Here is a 21,789-nt window from a genome sequence, read left to right as displayed (position 1 = left end):
TATGGTTGGGGGCCTCCGTGGCCAGCCCTATGAGGAGAGGCTGAGGGACCTGAATCTCTTCAGTCTCCGCAAGAGGAGACTGAGGGGGGTCTTGTGGCTGCCTACAACCTTATCAGGGGCCAGCAGCAGGGACGCGGGGAAAGTCTGTTCACCAGGGCCCTGCTTGGAGTCACCAGGAACAATGGCCACAAGCTGAGGGAGGATAGGTTTAGGTTAGATATTAGGAAGAACTACTTCACGGTAAGGGTGGCCAGAGCCTAGAATAGGCTTCCTAGAGAGGTGGTGCTCTCACCTTCCCTGGGGATCTTGAAGAGGAGACTGGATAGGCACCTGGCTGGAGTCTTATGACCCCTGCCACCCCCAGTGTCATTCCTGCCCATGGCAGGGGGTCGGACTTGATCTGTCTAGGTCCCTTTCCACTCAGTGATTCTATGATTCTCTAACCTGTGAGCAATGGACCCTGGAAAATGGTGAAATATATTATTCTTTTTAACCACAAATGAAAATATACTCATCAAAATAAAATGAAAAAAAGAAAGGCAGTGGATTTTAACTGTAATAAAGATAAACAACCAAAAACACTGCACTGCATTTGTGAATGGGAACTTGACAGTGACATTAATTAGAATCAGTTATAAACTGTGATACCAGTAGTGATACCAACTAGCCTATTTTTATTATTCAGGCTGAGAAAAAACTTACTAAATATGCCTTTATAAACTAAGTAGTATCCAATGGTAAACTGGTTTAAGTAGGATTGAGGCCAAAATTTTAGCTAAAGAGATGCATTTTTGTTTTTTAAATATAGTATTTTTTAAATCTGATCCTGGCCCCTTAACTGCTGCTGTTCTTCCAGGAGAACACAAGGCTAAATCCAGCAGACCTGGCGAAGTTCCCACTGAAGTCCAGGAGGACTTTGTCAGAGTAAGGACTGCAGGATTTGCCCCACAATGCATTGCTGATTTTATCTCAATGATTTTGAAAACATGTGTTACCCCTCCTCAAACCCCAGTGCTGCTAATAGGGGGACATTATCACAGTCCAAGGGCCTACACTGCTTTTGTTTGTATACCAAAATCAGCAAAAGTAGCACAACATAACTATGAAAAATGCCCTTCCCACCCACTAAAATAAGATAAGATTAGGATTGTTTCAAAGTCTGGAAACTGCTACCACAGAACCAACAATATAGGGAGTACACACGCAGGAAAAGTGGGTGTGTAGAGATCAATGCTAAGAGTCTAGACGCCCTTTCTTTGAGATTATAAAAACCTTAAAAGCAATCACATATTGAGCATTGCCCAGGCACCCAGGGAATTGACACCACCAATGCCAATCCATGCAGTACCTCCTCGCAGCTGTGCTAGAGACAGGAACTAAAGGATTCAAAGGGTTTCTTCAGCAGAACATAACAACTGCAAAGAACAACACAGGCCACACATGGAACAAGTTCTTTAGGGTTTTATTTAAATCTGAGTAAATGCAGTGCTGAAGAAAGGTGCCAGATTTACAAGCCTCAAAGCTGTCGATACAGGAGGGCATGATTCCCACACTGCTGCTTTAGTGGGCTGCAACCTTATTCTGGAAGCAACACCTCTATGGTGACAGACTATTTATTCCATTCTCCACAGCCCTTTCAACCCTGAGCCTGCCAGGTAGGATGGTGATTTAGGAGCTGGACGGATACTGCCAACTCATCATGCACAGCTCACTGAGCCAAGGACAACCACCAGGTAGTACTGAACTTTCAGCCACTGTTGATGTGGGCCAGACACACAAGCAAGGCTGTAGAGGTGAAAGGCTCTGGATCCCATTGCCAACCCCTGAGCCATTTGAGAACAATTAGATATTGTGTAGTGAGTACAATCCTACCCATTCCAATTCATCCACGCAATCTCAGTTTGAGGACATTTTCTTTAGTTGCAGAGCTGCCAAGTAAATGTTTCTACTGCATTATATGAAGTAGGCTGTAGCCTACAAAACGTTATGTATTTCTGAATGAGTCAGTCTTTAAGGTGCTGTCCTACCCTACCAACATACCTTACAACAGTGATGTCTGCAAGGCTCTCAGAGACATCCTTCTCACTGTCCTGTTGATAGCTACACTTTTGCAAGACACTGAATACACCAAATACATTTCTTTTTTAGAAAAAATGTACATTTTAATACTGATAGCCCCATAAAGCTTGTGAGCAACTTTACAAACATGCCACATGAGTAAGGATATATGCACACAGTGTTTGCAGATTTGGGTCTTTTGGGGGGCATTTCTTTTCTGTTCAAAGAGAAACAAAATGGCAGCTGCCAATATAAGCCAACACAAGCTGGCTGTGTGTTATCGAAACGAAAAAGTATATAGGCTGATTGGTTGTGTGGAAAGCCATATATATGTTTTTTCTCTTATCCCCATTTCTGATTTCCATATTCCTAGCTACTTATCTGCTCAACCCATTTGGGAACTCCCTGTAACTCTCAAAGTGGGTATCTCTTACATCAATGTTACATTTTTATGACAAAACCAGGTAATGCTATGGAATACTGTTATAGCCCTATGGTAGATTATTTTCTGATCTAATTCTAGATAGGAAAAGCTTTAGTTTCTTGAAACAAAGTATGTAGTTTGTCTTGTAGGTAGCTACTCAAAGCATGTAGAGTAGCTATTAGCAAGAATGGCATCTTAATAGGAAGCTATCCAGGTTGTAGCCATATTGGTCTACAGGAAAAGGCAATCAGGACTCATAGCAGAGATGATACCTTTTATTAGACCAACAATAATAAATAGTTGGTCTAATAAAACATATCATCTCTACTACGAATCCTGATTATCTTAATAGGAAGAAATGTTTAAAGTGCAGGAGCACAGAAATTGGTGACTACATTTTCTGCTTTATTTGGATGTTCACAAGTAAGGGGCAGGTGATTTTCCAAAGTGTACATGTAATCTCATTAGTTGACTAGCTAGACCCTTAGTACTATTAGAGCAAAAAATAATCTCTCTTTGTAAATTATAAGATGAAGGGACTAACTGTCAGAATCAGTCAGAGTTTTGCATGTTTCTGTCAAATCACCAACTGGGTGGAAAAGCCACGGAAGGGAATGTATTACAGTTGCATTATTAAATGTTCACTTATGTAAAAGCTAAAAATAACCATGTGGTAGCTTTTTAGTTTGTCTAATTTTTTTCTTATTGTAATTATGCTTTTTTGCTTCATCTAAGAAAGCTGTGTGGATGTTGACGTAGCATGTAATCCGTGTGCCCTTTCTTGGTACAGCAAGAATAATGGAGCACTAATCAGATCAGTGCAACAATCATATCATCTTTGAGTAATTACCAGTAACTTGTTTTTAAAAAGAGGGAGAGAGACTGACTATTTTTAGGGTAACACCAAAGAAAAAAACTGATTACCTGCAGCCTGACTCAGTATCACTACAAGGAGATTTCAAAAGCCAGGTAACAGATCAATGCATGAATGGCTTGATGAATAATACAGTGACCTTAAGTTAGGGAAGTCTGGTGACCTTCTGAGGCTGTGGAGCATGTGCTGTCCCTCAGCACTGCCGGTAAGTCCTAAGGAACCCAACAGCTCCTTTTCTGGAGAACATTCCAAGCTCCCCCTTATTATAACTCTTGTTTAGATGGTTGTGCCTTTGCATTGCTGTCAAGAAGCATTCAGCTAGCCTCCCTCAAAAGGCCCAGGTCTCCTATAATGTTCTTCAGCTCCTCTGGCACTACAGCAAGTAAAGTAAATAAATACTACTACAGACTGAGCTAGCAAGAGGAGAACTACGGAGTTCCTGTGGCTGGCTTTCCCAATAGCGCACAGCCTGCTGCTGCCATTTTGCTGAGTCTTCCCCTTGCTTGATATAGTCCCAAGCTAGTGCCTGAAACTAGAGGCTGTCCTGCTGCTTCCAGACAGGTCATTGCAACTGGGGAAGAACAAAGTGGTGGCACTATGACATGCTCTCCCCACCTTATGTAAATCTACTTGATGCTTAGCAGGCTTCCCTCCAAACTCAGTAAAAGTTATCAGAAATGTGCTGTTTTCCCTCTTGCTGCTTCTATCTGCTCTTAGAGAGAAGATCAGCTTCAGCTGTGGAGAAAGAACCCCTCGAGCAGCCCTGCAAACAGAAGAAAAGGTGGACTCAGGGTCAGGCCTGCATATGAGGTCTGTGAACAGCCTCCTGGCAGGTCTTAGGGCTTGTGAGATTTGAAGGTTAGGTACTCTCTTCTCTCATTGTCATTTACAGCTTTAATGTTAAGGGGAAAACCAGGCAGGACCTTCACGAAAGGACTTTGAGCATTCAAAAGCCTTGTTCACCTAAGGCCCAGCCGCCTGCTTGCCTTTCATTAGGGCTGTTCTATTACTTTGATCACCTAAAGAAGCTTTGAAAAAAATTAAACTCACTGCCTAAGCTTTGGATTTTACTTTCCTTCTTAGTTTTGTCAGCAAAGCTGGCCAATTCAAATGCAAGCTATAGAAGGGACTCATACAGAAAGCATCAAATGCATTTAAATATCAGAGAAGGCTGCAATAGCTGTTACATCTGAGGTAAACTGAAACCACTATTAAAGATCAGGTCAATTCTAGTTCAAGTAGGAAGCAAAATTTCCAAGCAGCTTCTCTATAGGCCACAAGTAACTTAGGAAAGCATAAAAATTCAGCTCTTCATGAGTTAACCCTGTAGTTGAACCTGACTATTAACAAGCCCTATGTACCTACATCAGTGGATGTCCCTATACTGGGAGGACTGGAATATCAGTAATTGTTCTCAAATCCCATTCCTGCCCCTGTAGCAATGGAAAGATTTCTGGGAAGAATGTCAGTTGAAGTCATCTGGGTAAGGAGAGGGCTGAGCTGGGGTGAAGCATACAGGGTTTGTAGAGCTCTTGCACAGCATGGAGCTCAGATCTGCTCTGGTTCCATGCATGCCAGCATCCACTGCATAAACAGGAACAGAGTGAGGAAGAAAAGCACCCACCCAGGAGCCAGAAGGCCCACAGTTACACAGTTATATATCACGCATGCACCCAGCAAGTGCCAAATCTTTAGTGGTAGGGCCACAAGAGCAGGTGCAAAGTAGCTCCACAGATTTGCATGACCTTGGAAAGAGATTCCTTTTTCTCTTGGTCTTTCTGTGGAGATACCCAGCCCCCTGCCTAATGGGAGAAATAAGGCTTTACAACAACATTCACTGCACTGCAGAAGGCTCACTCAACACCCTCCATACCATGTAAGTTAGGGGTGACCAACATGCAGCATGGGTGCCACAGACAGCACAGGCAGCTCATTGTGGCACGTGGCAGATCAGTGTCACAACAGGCAACACAGTGGTAGAGGGGGTTGAGAGCACACAGTACAGAGCAAAAGGCAGAGCATCAGACGGGGCAGGGGCAGGGAATCAGAGTGGCACTTGGGAAGGCCTTGTCTGGGGCCAATTCATGGCAAACCTACCAAAAAGACTGGCCCTCACTGATGTAAGCTATTTCCTTGGCTGTTAAATAATGCTGTTTGCATGCTGGTTGACTTCATCCTTAGACTATCCACTGAAAACAAAATATTTACAATTCATTTATAGAGAAACTGTATAAAAACCCAACAATCAACAGCAAAACAACTTAAAATGCCCAGATTTTAAATGATTTCATAATACCAGCCTATCCTCTCCTCCTTCCTGAATGACTTGACCAATAGAAGTTTGATTTTGTTGCTTTAGAAAACATTCTCTCTTACACTCCATCAGCTGCTCAACATCTCGCCACATTTTAACTTGCTTCATATTTGGACCATGACTCTCACGCACAGCTTTTTGTTTCTCTCGTAATTTCTGTTATAAACAAACAAAACCATTTTAGATTTTGGGAACAGCTCTATATTACAAATGCTAGCTTGCATAGCTACTTCAATGTGAAAGAACATTTCGTTCTGCTGTCAAATATTGCTAATATTCAGATCAGTTAATAAAAATCCCTTTTTTGATACTGTAAGTGTGCTGTGCTTTGTCCCCAGGTTCTCTGTGGGGCATCCCATTTGTTTTGGGAAAATGCATTAACACCAAAAAAAATCACTTCTGGACTGAGACTCTGTATATCAAGTCACAGCCTGTAAACAGACCATGCTCATGAAGTTATCAACCTGGAAATTCAAGTTTTACAAAAGAAACTGCAATTAAATCCATACAGGCAGTGACACAAACACGTAAAATTTGCTCACAAAGAGAAAGCTAGAAAGGGAAAGGCAGGGATTTTGTCTGAATTGGTAAGGCTTCCCCTCCCACGCTAGCCAGAGCTTCACACAAGAATAAACTCAGACAACAGCTTTTGTTAGTACAGCTACATGGAAGATATCGTTGGCCTTTTATAAAGGTGATAAGACTGACAGCTTTAAAATTTATGGTCTTCAACAGGTTGCTTTATATACAACTTCAAATTTGAGCTGGCACAATTTGTTATATCTGTGTTTCAGTTTCTTATCCAAATAGTTTACAGGGAATGTGCTGTCGTGTTAAGCTGTTTGACTATCTTTTACAAGCAGCTCATGCTATACACTGGAAGAAATCAAGCTCTGAAGAGCTAGCATGATCTCTTTTCAGGGGATTAGTTACTGATGCCAGCAGTAACGGAATTTTCTTTGTGGTCTGCAATATGCTTTTTTTAAAAGGATGACCATAGCCTTAAATGTTGAACCAAAAAAAAGTATGGACTGCAGCTTGGTCTCCCCTCTCCACACCCAACATTAAAGAAAGAATCCCATCCTCACCTTCCCAAGGTTCTCTTGTTCAAGGATCATTCGTGTGTATTGTTCTCTAAAGAAGATAAAAGAAATAACTACATTACACACCTGGCTTTAATGAACAGAGGAGATGCATACTCCAAATGGGAAAAACCTGAAAAAGCCCAAAACTTAATAAATGTAGTATCAAAGTTGGTGGGGGGGGAGGGGGTGACGATTCATTAAGACAGTCAAAGAGCAAGCTAGAAGTAGTATTTTTGCCATGGGGACTCTTCTGATGGAAGGATTCAGGAGACCTCTTAAGTGTGTAGGTGGCAAAATGGCTATTTACTATTAGGTAAGGTCACTGTTAAGCTTTCAAGGCAGGTATGATTTCTGTTGTTCCCTTCCAAAATACTACCCACAGGGCTGACACCATTTGTCATAGTAGTGCTGACTGCACTTTGAGACCAGCCAGTGTCCAACAGCCATAAAACCTGCCAGTGTCCAAATCTAGGCCTTTTCACTTATGTGAGTTTCGTACCTAGAGTAAACTCAGGACTGAACAGTGAGTAGTAGTTGGCCCCATGTTTGACCTTGTGCCCCAGAAGTACTCTATTCAGTAAGGGGGTTTGCCATCAGAACCAGAAAAATACCAAATTATATTCTAAAAATCAAACATCTACTACAACACACATTAATTTGATTTCAAAAAATATTTTTGTCCTGACTTACATGTGTTTGCATCGCATACATAGAGGTGATTGTATAATAGCTTAAAATGAAGTCTTAGTCTTGTATATTGTTGGGGGGCAAGGGGCATAGGCGTGTGTGTATAGGTTTGTGGGGGGCTGAGGGTGTGTGGTATGTGGGGGGATGGATAGGTGTAGGAAGGGTGTATATATGTGGGGTGAGAGAGCATGCGGGTAGGTGGGACGTGTGGGTGGGTATAGGGGGACAGTGGTTGGGAAGGGTTGTGGCATGTGTGGAGGGGGAGGGTTTGCCCATAGCCCCATGCTGTGAGTGGCAGGCAGAGCCCCTGGCAGCCCAGGCTCCGGGCTCCTGCCACTCCTGGCCCCGAGGCACCAGCGTGGGCCCCATACTCCCACTTACTGCCACTTCCCCCTCCATCTGCCACTGCTGCCCTTCTCCTGCCATTTCCCCATCCCCACCACCACAACCACTCCAGCACCACGGCTGAGACTGCAGGATGCAGCAGGAGCTGGACCGGCCCGCTGGAACTGCAAGGGGCCAGCCGATAATCGCAGGGGCCAGGCTGGCTCCTCCTGAGTTCTGCAGCCCGGTGCTGCAGCCAGGAACCATGTGGTGCCAGAGTGGCAGGCAGGGGGGTAAAGGGGAGCGGCGGCAGAAGCAGGGAAATGGCTGCGGCTGGCAGGGTTCAGTGACAGCAAGCAGGCATGCCGAGAGCTGTAACAAATGGGCAGGAGTGTGGGGCCCATGCTGGTGTCCCAGGGCCAGTGCTACTGCAGCCCTGGGCAGGGTGGCAGGAGTGTGGGGCTCAGGCTGGAGGGGGCTCTATGGAGCTGGGCTGAGCTGCGCCAGCAGGGTAAGTGGGGAGCTGGCCCAGTTCCAGAGCCCCTGCCACCCTGCCCTGGGCCCCCGAGCACTGGTGCAGACCCTGCACTCCCACCCAGCTTTGGCTGCGCTCCGCCCACCCGCTCACTACCACTCACTTCCATCTGCTGCAGCCATTTCCCGCTTTCCTGCCCACCGCTGCCACCACTCCCCTCTACGCCCTACCCACCACTCTGGCACCACATGTCCGGCCTGGCCCTGCAGACTGGGGTGATCACCCACGGTCCTCTTCTGCCTCCAACCCCCTCCCTCCACCTTCTTACCTGAATTTACCTCTCTGGCAGAGAGAGGCAGGGAACAGTGCCAGACGCTTCCAGATGGGGTTGAGGGTGGGGGCCTAGGGGGAATTGTGGGGAAGGGTTGAGCCAGCCTTGCTGCTCTGGCTGCTGGGTCCTGCCACCGACTTCCCCTGGGTCCTACTGCCACTGGCTCCTGTCATCTCTGACAGGCAGCCAAGGGCAGATGAATATTATTTTTAAAAAATGTTTAGGGGCCCCGCAGGCTGAATAGAATGGCTTGGCAGGCCAGATCCAGCTCACAGGCCATAGTTTGCCCATCTCTGCTCTAGGTCCTACCGATTGCCATGGGAACTGCTGGCCACTCAACACTTTGAAAAACAGGCCTCATAATTAGGTGTCCAAATACAGACTTAGGAGCATAACTCTTGACATCCATTGCAACAAGTATTGGCTTATGGCTGTAACAAGTGAACAGAACCATTCCCCAAAGTATCCACACTTCATACATGAAACCTGACAGCATTATATGCTAATCAACAGCACGTTCTAGCATGTTCTAATATGTGATGACCTTTCCCATATTTATTTATTCAACATTTAGGTGACATATTTAGAAGCAATATATCAACTTCTCCAGACCTGAAAACCAAGTATTACTGTGCATGTGTATTAAGTGCTCTTGGGGGCAGACAGTTTGCTATTTGATAGAATGCAAAATAGTCCATATACCTAAAGAACATCATACTTGCTCAGGACAGAAAGCACTTTGCACAGGAAATCCCAGGAGACTTCTTGTGCAAGAATAGAGACAAGAGGACTGAAGCTTCCTTCAGTGTTGATTTTCTGATACTTCACCCATATCTATTGGCTAGTGCAGCCTTTGTGCTACAGCACGGTATTTGGGCCCATGGGCAGGAGAGAATGTAATGCTCTGGCAGTCCTGGATTATTTCAGCTAGCGCAACTTAGAATGGCCATGAAGCTACTGCCGGTTGCACTGCAAGCCAAAACAATTCCCAGCTATTCTCAGCAGATCAAAGGAGGTAAAAGCCACCTCAAATCACCCCCTTCCCTTTAGGTGTGCTGGAAGCTTCTCACCCATTTGAGAACATGGCACCAAGAACGTACATTATTTTGCAAGCAACCTTTTCTTTTCTTTTCGTTTTTTAAAGATGTACTTATTGCAAAGCAACGATTAGAAAATTAGAGCTCTTGTCCACAGTATCTTTTTTTCTCCTTTACTATTTATAATGATGGCTGGAAGGAATGCAACTTAATAACTTAATTTAAAAAAAATCTATTTTTAGAGAACAAAATTAACTTTTCACATTCCTTAGTCCTGACTGCACGGAACAGAGTTTACGTTCAATAAAAAGGGTCAGAATTAAGGCATTTTTTGTTCAATACATTAGGAAAGTGCTGCTCTATTTATGGCTCATTTTAGTTCTGTTTACATTCCAGTGCCCACTGGAAATACATACACACTCCAAAAGGATGTTGAGAAACTCATTCTCTCTCAATATTTAGCTTTTGGTAAGTATCTGGACACTGAAGCCTCCACTAGACTTATTTAACTGTGACTGGTCTTTGAACTCACACAGAGGTCAACATGAAACACTTATCATTTTGCCTATTGTAGCTCTACTTTCCTGCTTAACAGGAGTTGAATAAAGCAAGATGATGTCTTGCTCACTACATCCAATAGCCTGCATCTCAACTCACAGTGCTCCATTTTTAATATTCCTCCATTGTGCAATCTCATTTCCTTGATTCCATTAAACATTTATTAGACAGACTACAACAGCATTCATTGCATGCTCTGCTCTAAGGAGCATCCTGTCTTAAAAAAATAAAGGGAAACAGAAGGGATGCACCATATAAAGAGATTAGGACGGGGACAGGCAGGGTTATTAAGTACACATTTGGAAGGGTGGGTTTTTATGTTGCTTCCACCACGTTCAGCTGACTCATGCTCCCTTTCCTGCTCAGCTAAAGCTCAAACCCTAGCTGGTGCTGAAGACTGACCTCTATGGGTGGATCTAAAATTTTGAAAAGAGTAGAGAGTCTCCCAAGGCTGTGAAACAGGAAGAGAGACTAGGAACAGATAGCAGATGGCAAAATTGTCCTAAAAAAGGTTAACTGGATTAGCGGAACATCAGGACCATTAACACCTCGAGTGAGGAACAATGAGCCATTAAGTCAACCGACTCCAGCAGCTGCCTGACCAATAATGCAACAGCTGCTGTACTGCAGAGCAGGAATCAAAAGCAGGATGCTTCTACCCTGGACAGAAAGTCAGCTTCCCTGATTAATACATGCCCCCCAATTTTGGGGGTCTGATTGTGGGAGAAATGGTGTGTGTTGTATGTGAGAAAATAATTTATAAATGATGATTATTACTGAATGCCTGTAGTCCATTAGTACCCAGCTCACTGTTCTGGATTGTCTACAACTATGCAGTAAGCCCTGGTCCATGACCCAGACAACCTGCAGTTTAAGATGACAAGAGACCCCAACAGAGTTGGGGAGAAGAATATTATGTCTATGTAAGTTTACAGAATTGTTGACCATAATCACAAAAGTATGTACCCTCCTCATCTGTCCCTTAATGGAGCCATCAAATAGGTCACTGGAGATAGCCAAATAGATCAGCAGCACTGCCCTCCTCAGAGACCATTCCAATTTCATTGCAATTCTATTGCCTGGGGTGTGATCCACAGTTTATGGAAGTCATCTGGGAGCCTCTCCATTCATTTTAGTGGATTTTGGATCACGCCAACAAACTGAAAGGGTCACAGGTTGAAGATGGAAAGATACTTTACCATAACATAGAAGGTAGCTGCCAGTTGCTTAGGAACTCTCTGAAGATCATCAGTAGTCTATAGAGTCCAGACCACAGTTCAGAACTAAATACCTACAGCCGTAGTTCTCAACACCCTGCTTCTGAGGGTGCCACGGGGTACAAGGAGATAAACACCTGCTCTTCCCTGCCCCGTCACTATGCAAGGAGGTAAGCATAGGCTTGTCTCTGCCTGGCTCTAGCAGAAGGCAGCAAGTTCCTGTTTGCCCCTGCTGGCCCCTGAAGGAGGAGTTAAGTGCTTGTTCCTTCCTCCTCCCCATCAGAGGAGCAAAGCACAGGCTTGTCTGTACCAGCTTCAGAGCAAGGAAGTCAGCTCATAATTGTCCCAGTTCCCTGCACAACAGTGGGACAAAATGCTTACTCCTCTCGCTGCCCCCCACCAAGAATTAAGTGTGGCAATTAACAAATTAGTTACTGAACTGGGTGCTGCTCAAATCTCAGGAGATACGGAGGAATGCCCAGAGCCTAAGAATGCTGAAACCACTGCCCTAGGGCAAGGGGTCAATGCCAGACTGTGGCTTGCCAGCCTAATGACACTTGTGTTATGAACCCATACAAGTTGTCTTGCTTTTCTGTTGCATACTTTTACCTTGTATTTGGACCCAGACAGTATCATTCCATCATCTCCTTCTTACTTTTCTTCAACATGTTTTAAGCAGGAATTTAGATGGCCAACAGTTCAAGCAGTTCAGTACATGGGCCCATTTACTTTTTATTTTAACCAAGGTATTTCAGTATGCTATGGAGTTATTTTTTCCCCACAGGATATTGTCACTGTGATAATTTTTTTAAGAATTTTGGCAGCCTGTACAAAAGGATATATGGGAACTACTGCACTGACAGAGTTGATTATGATGGATCACCAGCACTAGTCTGTCATGTCGTTGAACTACAGATAAAGAAATCACTGAAGAGTTCTTACACCAAAGATCTAGTGACAGTGGCTTTGTACAGGCTAAGCAATAAACACACAGACTCATTCATGTAAACCTTGGGTGGCTTAGCAAGACACCAGTAAAACTGATGATTTCAAATCAGCACTGCACTGTGTAGCGTTTTATTGATGTCATCATAATTGTTAACTTTGTTAAAAAACTAGATGCATTTCTTCTTCCAAACTCAAAGAACATTTTCCCCATAATTTCAATAGGAACTGGATCTTTACCAAAAATAGGCAACGTTACTGTTGAAGCTAAATTTAGATAATTTCTCAGACATAAGAAAATTTATTTCCAAGGAAAAGAAATGTCAGCTACAAACAGCTTTGAAAAAACTAGTTACAATACTTTATGCAATGTTAATTCTTAATGTTCAAGTAATTAAATCAATTAATTTTAAATGGTAAATCCATTAAAAAATTTAGTTTTATTTAAAAAAGAGCTTACACAAGCTTAGCTAAGTCCAGTTGGAAACAAAATTTCTGTTCCATGGGAAATTCTAATATTTCAAAATGTTTTTCATTCTAAAATCATAATTAAATATTACATTTCATCCTGTTGAATAAAAATGCTCAAGAACATTGATTGATCAGATGTTTAGTTTTGTAGTGTTGAATCATTATTTTCCCATTTTTAGTGTAAGAGTAAAAATACGGAATAAATGTAGAATATAAAAAATTGAAAGAGAAAGATATTTCTCCTTTTAATAAAAAAGTCTACATGACATGAATTAAAATGTTTCAACACTGTTGAAACAAAATCTTTACATCTTTTCAGGAAGACCATTTAATCAAAATCAAAATGTTCCTGCAAAACATTTGGCTTTTTATTAGATTACATTTTGAAAACTAGATAAAAATAATGCTGGTCAGAGTTTTTATAACCATTTTCCTCCTCTTCCCATCATTCCTAGACGAAGAATGTATATTGAAAAGTGAAGAAGGTTCTGCCTTTAAACTGGAATGAAACACATTAACAAAGACAATTCCTAGGATGACTGTGTCCAGTAATATTATACTATCTCTTGGTCAAAACTATCCATAAGGCTCACTTGTGTCAGGTTGGATAGAGGGTACCAGCAGCAAGGAACAATTTCTGTTGAGCACAGGCACTCCCCCTTTCAAGTAGCCGTGGCCATGTAAGGTCTTGCACCAGAAAAGGAGTTGGAGGGATGGCAAGAGCCAGTCAGAATCTGAGGACAGCATATACTTTATCTCTGAAAAGTGGTGCACTTTCTGCTTCCATATGCAGAAGCCCTGAAGGAAATCTGACCAACTCAGCCATGCTTCCTTTATGGGGCTTGGCAAGAGCACAGGTCCTCTGAATCCCCTCCCAACAGGAGCCACAAGTTGAAAACTATTATCTGGCCTGCCTTCTCCAACACGCAGGGAAAAGCTTGTGGTATGTTTGAAAGAACTGGATATAGAGCAGGATCTGTCAGACAGATACTTATTTTTAGATCATTATAGCATTTTTTAAACATACAGAATGAAATCCTTTTTTCCAGTTAAAATGCCAGTGAGAAAAGTCCTCTCTAAATCTCAGTTTATAAAAGTTCTCTGAATCCACACGTAAGAAATAATTTACCTAATTGCTTTTCTTCTTTCCTGGGGATCTGGGGAGATGTACATCTTCATTTCATCTTTTGCACGCTGAAGCTGCACTTCTAGGTTCTGAACAGAAATACACAGTAGTTTTAGACAGCCTGAAGATTCACCTAAACAACGTAGGGTTTTTTGTGGTCTTACCTGTTTTGTGCAGTTAATAAAATGATAGCCACTTTCTTCCTGAATACACTCTTGACGAAGCCCTCTGACTTCCTGAAGAATGAAATTATTTTTATTGAGTGAGAACAACAGAAAAGCCACAGCAGACATACCGGAATACTGTGTAACATATAATGGGGTGTGCTTAAAGAAGCAACCTGCTTGCAGGGCTCTGACTGCAGAAAAGGTCCTACATACACATGGATAAAATATGAAGGTAATTCAGTTACTTAACCCAATCATGTTTCCTAGGAACAAAAATCTTCACTTTGGAGCCAAAATCTTTGAATGCCATAAAGATTTTGCTCACCCTACACATGGACACAAGAAGAAATTTCTAAGCCATTAATATTTACAAAATGATTTAAACGCTCTCGCAGCCAGGCACTCTTGTGGCTCTGCAGCAGCAGCACATAATGATAAAACAACATTACATATGGTTGGTGCCTTAAATATGAAAATGATACAAGCTTTACAGTATTAACGATCTCTATAAATGGTAATTAGAAGGATCACATTTTGTCTGGACATAAATTTTCAGTCATGTTCTAGCAAGTAACTTGATTGCCAGTTAACAACAACCAAGTACTAAACACAACTAGGAACAAGCATGCATTGTCTGGAACCTATTTAGGAAGTGTCTCTATTCAGAGGTTATAGTCATAGCAGTAAAAATGCTAACTGACAACGAATTACCTTGTGTTAGACCATGAGTTAGGGCTTGTCTACCTGGAAAAATTGCCAGGAATAGCTACTGCAGAACAGTTATTGTGGTAAAGGTAATCCACACTAACTCACTTTGTGGATGCTCTTATTCCTCTTGAATTAAACTACACCTTACACAGACACTTTACTCATTTAAACAGCCAATGCAGTTATATAAATGTTTCTGAAGATTTCTTTTGGCAAATAACTGATTAACATTAAAATGCCCAAAATCTATCCTAGCAGGTTCTGCATAGCTGAGCACAGATTCTGACAGCTACATCTTCTACTACAAGATTTCTGCAAGTCAAGAGTTAGACTGCAGTGGATGGACTGCCAAGTTCACTGAGTTCTTTTGATGCTTTTCAAAATAGAAGACATATACAAGTCTAGCTATCTCCAGGTGGCTTGAGGGAGAGACAGTTGGGAATGCATAGCCACTGACTCATTTCCACCTTCTATGCATTGGGCCTTCCATGTGAAGAAGGCAGGAAAAGGAGAAGGAATCCCATTATGACTCCACTGTTTCAGAGAGTCTGGAACTACACGCTGACAGCAATCTTACTTGTTCCAGTGTGGAGCGGTTGCTTTCTAAACCTGCCGCACAGCTGTCATATTGGACTTTTTTTTCATCACATTCTTGAGTTAATTCCTGGGGTGAAGAGGAGAGAAGGTCATGTCAATGAAAACTTCAAGCTGGTAACATGTGGCACCTAAGCAATGTATGTGCTTGTCAATCTTACCCTTTAACATCAGCTGGCACGCTCAGAGCTACTTACATAACCTAAGCAGACATACGAGTATCATTATACATGAGGGAAACCTGCATGTTGAAGGATCAGTAGTATAAACTGTGAGTGGCCTTTTTATATTTATATCCAATATCTTTAACAAGGTAGCTTTGATTTCTAACTACTTTAAATTGTGTTAAGGGTTTATACTTGCTGTTTAAACATTATAAGCTTATGAGAACATAAATGATGTATGAAGTCCCATTTACAATAATTTGGTTGACGTATTTTCCATATAAAATGAGATGGCCTGTGTGGAAGGAAAGGAAAGTTATGTTGCATGCTAGCAAACAAGAAAAATAATTGTACTAAGCTATCAAAAGCTGTTCTTATAGTTGTATACAACAAACTGCGTTATCTTGTATCTGCTGAGCAACAATTAAAATGAACTGTTAAAAAGTGCTTTGGAACTCAGCTAACAAGCCCCCCCCTTGAAAAACTAGAAAGCATATCTTCCACCTTAATGGGAAGCGGCCTACTGACACCAGGTGAGGCTTTGAATGGCATGTTGTTTTTAACAGGGCTGTCAAACTCACTTAAGGCCCCAGGTCATTTTTGGACTGCTAGGCTCCTTGCAGTCTGGATCCAGCCAGGGCAGAAGGGCTGCCACAGTGGCTACCATGGCAGTGGAAAGGGGTCCAGTTTGAGGGAGTTCATTCAGGGGTGGCAGTGGCAAGCCAACATTGCCACCGAAGGCTGTGCCCAGCAGAATCAAGGGGCCCCAGATTCTGCAGCAGGTCAAGGCCTCCCATTTCTAGTAGCCCAACAGTAGCCTGGATAGAGAGGCTTTGCAAGCCAGATGTGGCCCGCAGGCGGTATGTTTGACACCACTGGTCTATAAACCTTGTAAAATGTCTAAAGCACATAGATAAATTTTCTATCTTCAAACCCCTGATATAGAAGATTATACTAACATGCATTACTATCCAGATGGAATGTTATCCGTAATCCATTTTTAAAAGGAATACTTTAGCAGAAATTCATTAGTATTCAATAGAGGGGCAAACCAATAAATAGCAATTTCAGAACTTTGATATTGCCCATTCTTCCTGTCCGATTTTGTTCTGCCCTGAAGAAATTCTTCTGGCAAGTGAAAAAGCTTAAGCCAGATAACTACACCCATTTCTGATGCCCTTAGATACTTCTTGTTGCAAACTGCTTTTCTCAGCCTCATTTTAAGCTAAGCCTAATTGTTCCACTTCTCCAGGCTTCCCTAAACTTTAACTACAGGTCATTCTTTTATGAATTATGCGTCTCTCTCATGTAACTAATACTAGTGTTATTTATTGTTTAAATCATTCTATTTTCTCTGTGTGTTTGTGTATATGTAGATATATTATGTATTATATAAAATGTACACCTTAAGGGGTACAATTCAATGACATCCACAAGGTAGTACAGATTGGTGCCAAGGGAAGATCCAGCTCTGAGGGTGTGCCCACACCATGCCCCTGGCATCTTGGGGAGGGACATGCTCAAGCATAGCCCACCTACCTGTTGCCACTTGTATGCACCAATCTGGGAAATGGGATGGTGTCTCCTGGGGCTGCTCTCAAACGCGTAGGAGACAGAGGGCTCAAAAGCAGCAACAGGGATGTCCCCAATGCAGCTACACCACCATAATTCAGGGGTTGGTGTACGCAAGTGGAAGCTATTTGGGTGGGGGAAGTCACATGCGTTTCTACCCTGGAGTGCCAGAGATGTGGTGTTGACATAACCCCAGAGTTCTAAGAAACCAAGTAGAACTTAAGTATTAAGCATACAAGCTTGAATTTTCACAGAGATCAACTCAGCTTTTAAGTCCATACACAGAATCATTATTATGCACAAACTTCTGTAAGAAAATGTCTACATGCACTTACTGTGTACAGACCGATTGGCCTGTAACACCAATTTTATGCTGCTGTAAGTTCCCATAACGCTGCAGTCGCACCAGTAGAAGAATGCAGCACAGAAGCAGGTGCCATGTGTATCTGAGACTGCACAGGCAAAGGCATGTCCCACATAACTACCTGGCACACATAGCTAACTGACATCCATTGTATAACATGTTCTTGAAACAGTATGACTAACCTGGCACTTCTGCCGCAACTGTCTCAATTCTTTGACAACTGGAGCCAGGCTTGACTTCTTTTCTGCTACCGTTGCATTCAATTTTTTTACCTGATGTGTAGAAAAAATATATTTCATGAATGTGTCATCAATATGGTAATATAGTGAGAGCATTAGGACTGGAATGGAGGGAGGAAAGGGGGTGAAAGTAAAGGATATCGTAAGATGTGACAAAAGGAGACAGACTGAACTATTATAAATGTTAGGGGCACCATCATTCAAGAACATATTACACCCTTTCATAGTTTTAACTGCTTTATTAGAATCCCCTGACATTCTGCCTGTCCCTTATGCTGTATAGAGAATTGATTCATTCTATCTGGCTGATTATGCAATCTATTGGCTGGCTTACTCTGGCAGTCAAGGTGGAAAAAAAATCTCTCTGAGCCCTTTTAGGTCAGGTGCATGAACAGTCAAACCCTGACAAGAAGCTTAAAAAAGTTTTTTAAAAAAAAAGTTTACTGTGCTTTTTAAAGTTACATGCATATGCTTACCTGGAAGCATAAAGAATAGCTGCAAAGAACATCTGGATCAGTAATAAAAATAACAAATCCTTGTATAATGTCCTTGGATCAGGTTAAATACAAAATTACACAGATTTGTGCTCAACTTATTTCCTCTTTTCAAAACTTGAGAGGTAGGCATTTTGCACAATCAATCATAAAAGGGGAGCCTGTCTATGGAATAAAGGATAACTTCTCCCTTCAGCAGAAGCTGGCTCAGGCCTTATGGGACTTGTCAAGCTCTCTCCCCCACCCCGACTTTCACCACCCTCCTAAGTCCAGTTCAATCCCTAACTCTTTCTCCTGCTTAACAAACTGGCTGGAAGCCCAGCAGGTAGGCTCTTGGCTGGACTTCAAACATCATGTTCTTTGCACGTGGCCTGACACACTGGGGTTCCCATTCTTTTTTTATCTGAACATTCCACGTTTCTTTGATGACACTCCAGAAGAGGAAATTGTTCATGCTCAGGCATTTCCTATTGCTGGCTTAGTTCCTATCTTTTTTTTTTTTCCAAGCATATTCGTGATAATTGTGGAAATTGTTTAAAATATATATATAAAAACACAAGCATTTTAATTAAGGAGAATTAATTATCCTAACAGTTCTTATTATATCTAACCTCTTGGCTCAAAAATATTGTTTTAAAATAAAGTGACTGGATGATCTGTAAAGTGTTAAAAAAATCTAAGAAAACTCTTCCCTCAAAACACTGTTTTGCTTTGTTATTCCACATAACGAAAGAAGGCTGGAGAACCTTTAAAAAAAAAAAAATCTCTGCTTGTTTTTTTCATGAGAGACTGCAACCTTGTCTTTTTTGTAACACCTTGACGAATGACAGTGACAAAAGCCAAAATAACTGAAAGCCAAACAACAGAGAGAGGAATGGATTTTTGGCCATGTTAATTAAAAAGCTATTGTTTGAAAACATCTTTTTCATTCTGACTAATTAATAATTATGTAAAAAAACTTTGTTGAAGATGCAACTAAAATAGCCTATGAAATCACTGCACAGTCAAAACAAAAGAAAAGCAAACTTGATAGCCCTGACAAAGGAAGAAAAAAGCAGGAGAAAACATTTAAAGTCCTTCTTTGTACTTCAAAAGGAAATAAAATGTGTACATTTTAATAAAGCTCAGGTACCCTTTGTAGATATTTATCCTTTAAAATATGTTACAAAACCTACTGCTACAAATATACGTTGCAATGAAGCAAAAGCCCTGGACACAGAAGTTATTCCAGCTTTTATTTTTCAGGAACTAAACATCAAACTTGTAGAAATGTAACAGTTAAAATCAGGAAATCACCATTTCAGACATGTTATCTAACGTTCGTCCCTTCATTTCATCCATCTCGCTTTTTACTGCAGATACTCTTTCCAACTCCTCTTGAGTATAACTGTACCCAGAGATCCCCTTCTTGTCTTCAATTGCTTGCTGCAGACACAGGAACAAATACAAAATATGACTATAGGAGCTGGCATATCATGAAACAAAAACTCTGATGCAACTGAAATACTGCAAGAAAGCTGAAGGTAAGCTAAGTGCTGAAATCAGTTTATTTTAAGAATAACACAATGATTCGACTCTCTATAAGAACACTCCACCTGTATTTGCCATGTTATTATTCTCTAGGGCATTAACTGCTTCCTGCACTATCACAAGCTGGGGTGAGGGCCAAAGGCCACTCAAGTCAACAGAAAAACTTGCCACTAATTCCACTGGCTTTTGGATCAGGGTCTATACATAATTTTAAAGTTTCTAATAAGGATGTCAATATTGATAATATCATCTATACCAAATAGAAGTAATTCTATAGACTACCGCTCATCCAAACAAGTATAGAATACAGTATTGCTGAACTATTAACTGCATTCTTCAATGATGTTTTACTTACAGAAGACACCTTAAGGCATTTTTTAAACATAGAAAACTATTTTTCCTGTTAGTTTCTTAAAAATATTTGGAAGGCAGTACTTACAGGAAGAGTTTTTAACTGTGTTTTATTTTGGTTACATTTTAACAAAACTTTATCTTTTCATTCACATTACAGTTATTAACAGTTATCATTAAATATGTAAAAAAGTAGTTTGGTCATACAAAACTCGCCAATGCACAGGGCCTTAATTCTATAGCAGTAGCTCAGATCTGCAAATTCCAATTGCATCACTCCTAGGAAAACCACACAAAAAAATACAGGTTTCTTAAGTCTCTCAGAATAGCTCTGGCCACCATGGTGGGGAGCATTTTGTGGGATTTAATAACTTGTAGCAATTTAAGATGGACATGATCTTCACTGCTAAAAAAAACCAACCCCCCCCCCCAAAAAAAAAAACACAAAACAAAACAAAACCTGCTGGGGGGTTTTTAAGTGTGAAATGATGCATGTGAGCTATTCCATGGTAAAAACCTAGTGGAGACAAAAGCTGGGCAATTTTATGGCAAGGTGAATCAGCCGTGGGCCGGGATTTAGCGTTAACCTAACCTAGCTACCTGGTAGGAAAATGACTGGTGCTTTGTCTGCTAAGATTTTGCAGTGGGATGGCTAATGCACACTAGCTATCCTGCTGTAAAAAACAGACACACCTACATGGTTTTTTTTTTGCAGTGATGATGTAGCTGTACTCAGCAATGCCTTGTAGCCAATTCCTCCTCACGGATCATTTATCCTGAGGAAATGCCCTGACCCTTACTGATACTAATTAAACAAATTTTATAGCTTGGTTCACAAGGAGTAGCTCTGTTTTTGTTTTGTAAACAGTGAATCTCCTAAAGAGGGGTTGCACTGACCAACATAACACACTCAAATATACAAACTTTCTTCTTTAGAGGTTTTCCATGGTTTTTTTTTTTTAATCAGACCATTTGTTAAAAAAAAAACAAACAAAAAACCGTACCTCTTTGCAACAAAATAGGACTAACACTAGCCATAAAATAAAGCTAAATCCATAAACAAAACTACACCACACAAAGTGATAACAGAAAGTAGAGAGAGAAAAAAAACCCTGTTTGTGTTTGGATGAAAATATGTTTCCTGGAGGCTTACAGTGATGCATATTCTGCTGTTCTTGATTGATGCTGGAAATCCTCCTGTCATCCAATGCTAGAAGCACTTTTTGGCCAGTATTCAATTTCTGCCTCTCTTCTAAACGCTTTGCACTAAGCTGTTTGTCTTTCTAGTCCTATTCCAGTAGTTGTCATGCTATAGAAGTAGCTTTTACCTGAGCCTGACTACTGATAAAGCAATTGTAAAGCCCTCACTGTATGCTAAAGATCACCTGCAACTCTTTAATGGCCCAATCCTGCTCCTTAATTGAAGTCAATTAATATACTGCCATGGATTTCAGTATGCAAGATTAGATCATTCAGGTTAAACCCCCTCCCCACTATTTCCAGTCATGAAATATAACAGCCCAGAAAAACCTTGAAGTGATACAATTCCTATGCCACAGTATCATTTGCCTGGTTTTAGCAAACACCAGGAAAACTCTGAGGTTTGTATACACTGAAAATTTCAATATAATTAAGTCAATTTAACCGTTTTAACAGTTCCAATAGCAGCAATAAGAGATC

The 21,789-nt window shown here is 41.4% G+C and overlaps 1 protein-coding gene across 2 annotated transcripts in view; it reads right to left on the bottom strand.

Moving 5' to 3' along the window:
- The window catches only part of IFT81 (intraflagellar transport 81), a 63,370-nt gene that overhangs the window by 8,997 nt on the left and 32,584 nt on the right, over positions 1-21,789 (bottom strand). The window contains exons 13-19 of one of the 2 annotated variants that reach the window (XM_019507315.1): positions 19,525-19,653; positions 17,678-17,767; positions 15,379-15,465; positions 14,091-14,162; positions 13,930-14,015; positions 6,759-6,804; positions 5,733-5,826 (exon numbers count right to left, since the gene is read on the bottom strand). In XM_019507315.1, the coding sequence (XP_019362860.1) occupies positions 5,733-5,826; positions 6,759-6,804; positions 13,930-14,015; positions 14,091-14,162; positions 15,379-15,465; positions 17,678-17,767; positions 19,525-19,653 (604 nt within the window). Of the gene's footprint in view, positions 1-1,445; positions 5,827-6,758; positions 6,805-13,929; positions 14,016-14,090; positions 14,163-15,378; positions 15,466-17,677; positions 17,768-19,524; positions 19,654-21,789 lie in introns of those variants that run through there. The other variant, XM_019507314.1, reaches the window with a different exon arrangement.

The sequence above is a fragment of the Gavialis gangeticus genome, unplaced genomic scaffold (genome assembly GCF_001723915.1).
Source record: "Gavialis gangeticus isolate Ggan-Ray unplaced genomic scaffold, GavGan_comp1, whole genome shotgun sequence".
NCBI lineage: Eukaryota > Metazoa > Chordata > Crocodylia > Gavialidae > Gavialis > Gavialis gangeticus.
Note: the sequence above shows the minus strand (reverse complement) of the source record. Positions and strands in the feature narration are given on the sequence as shown.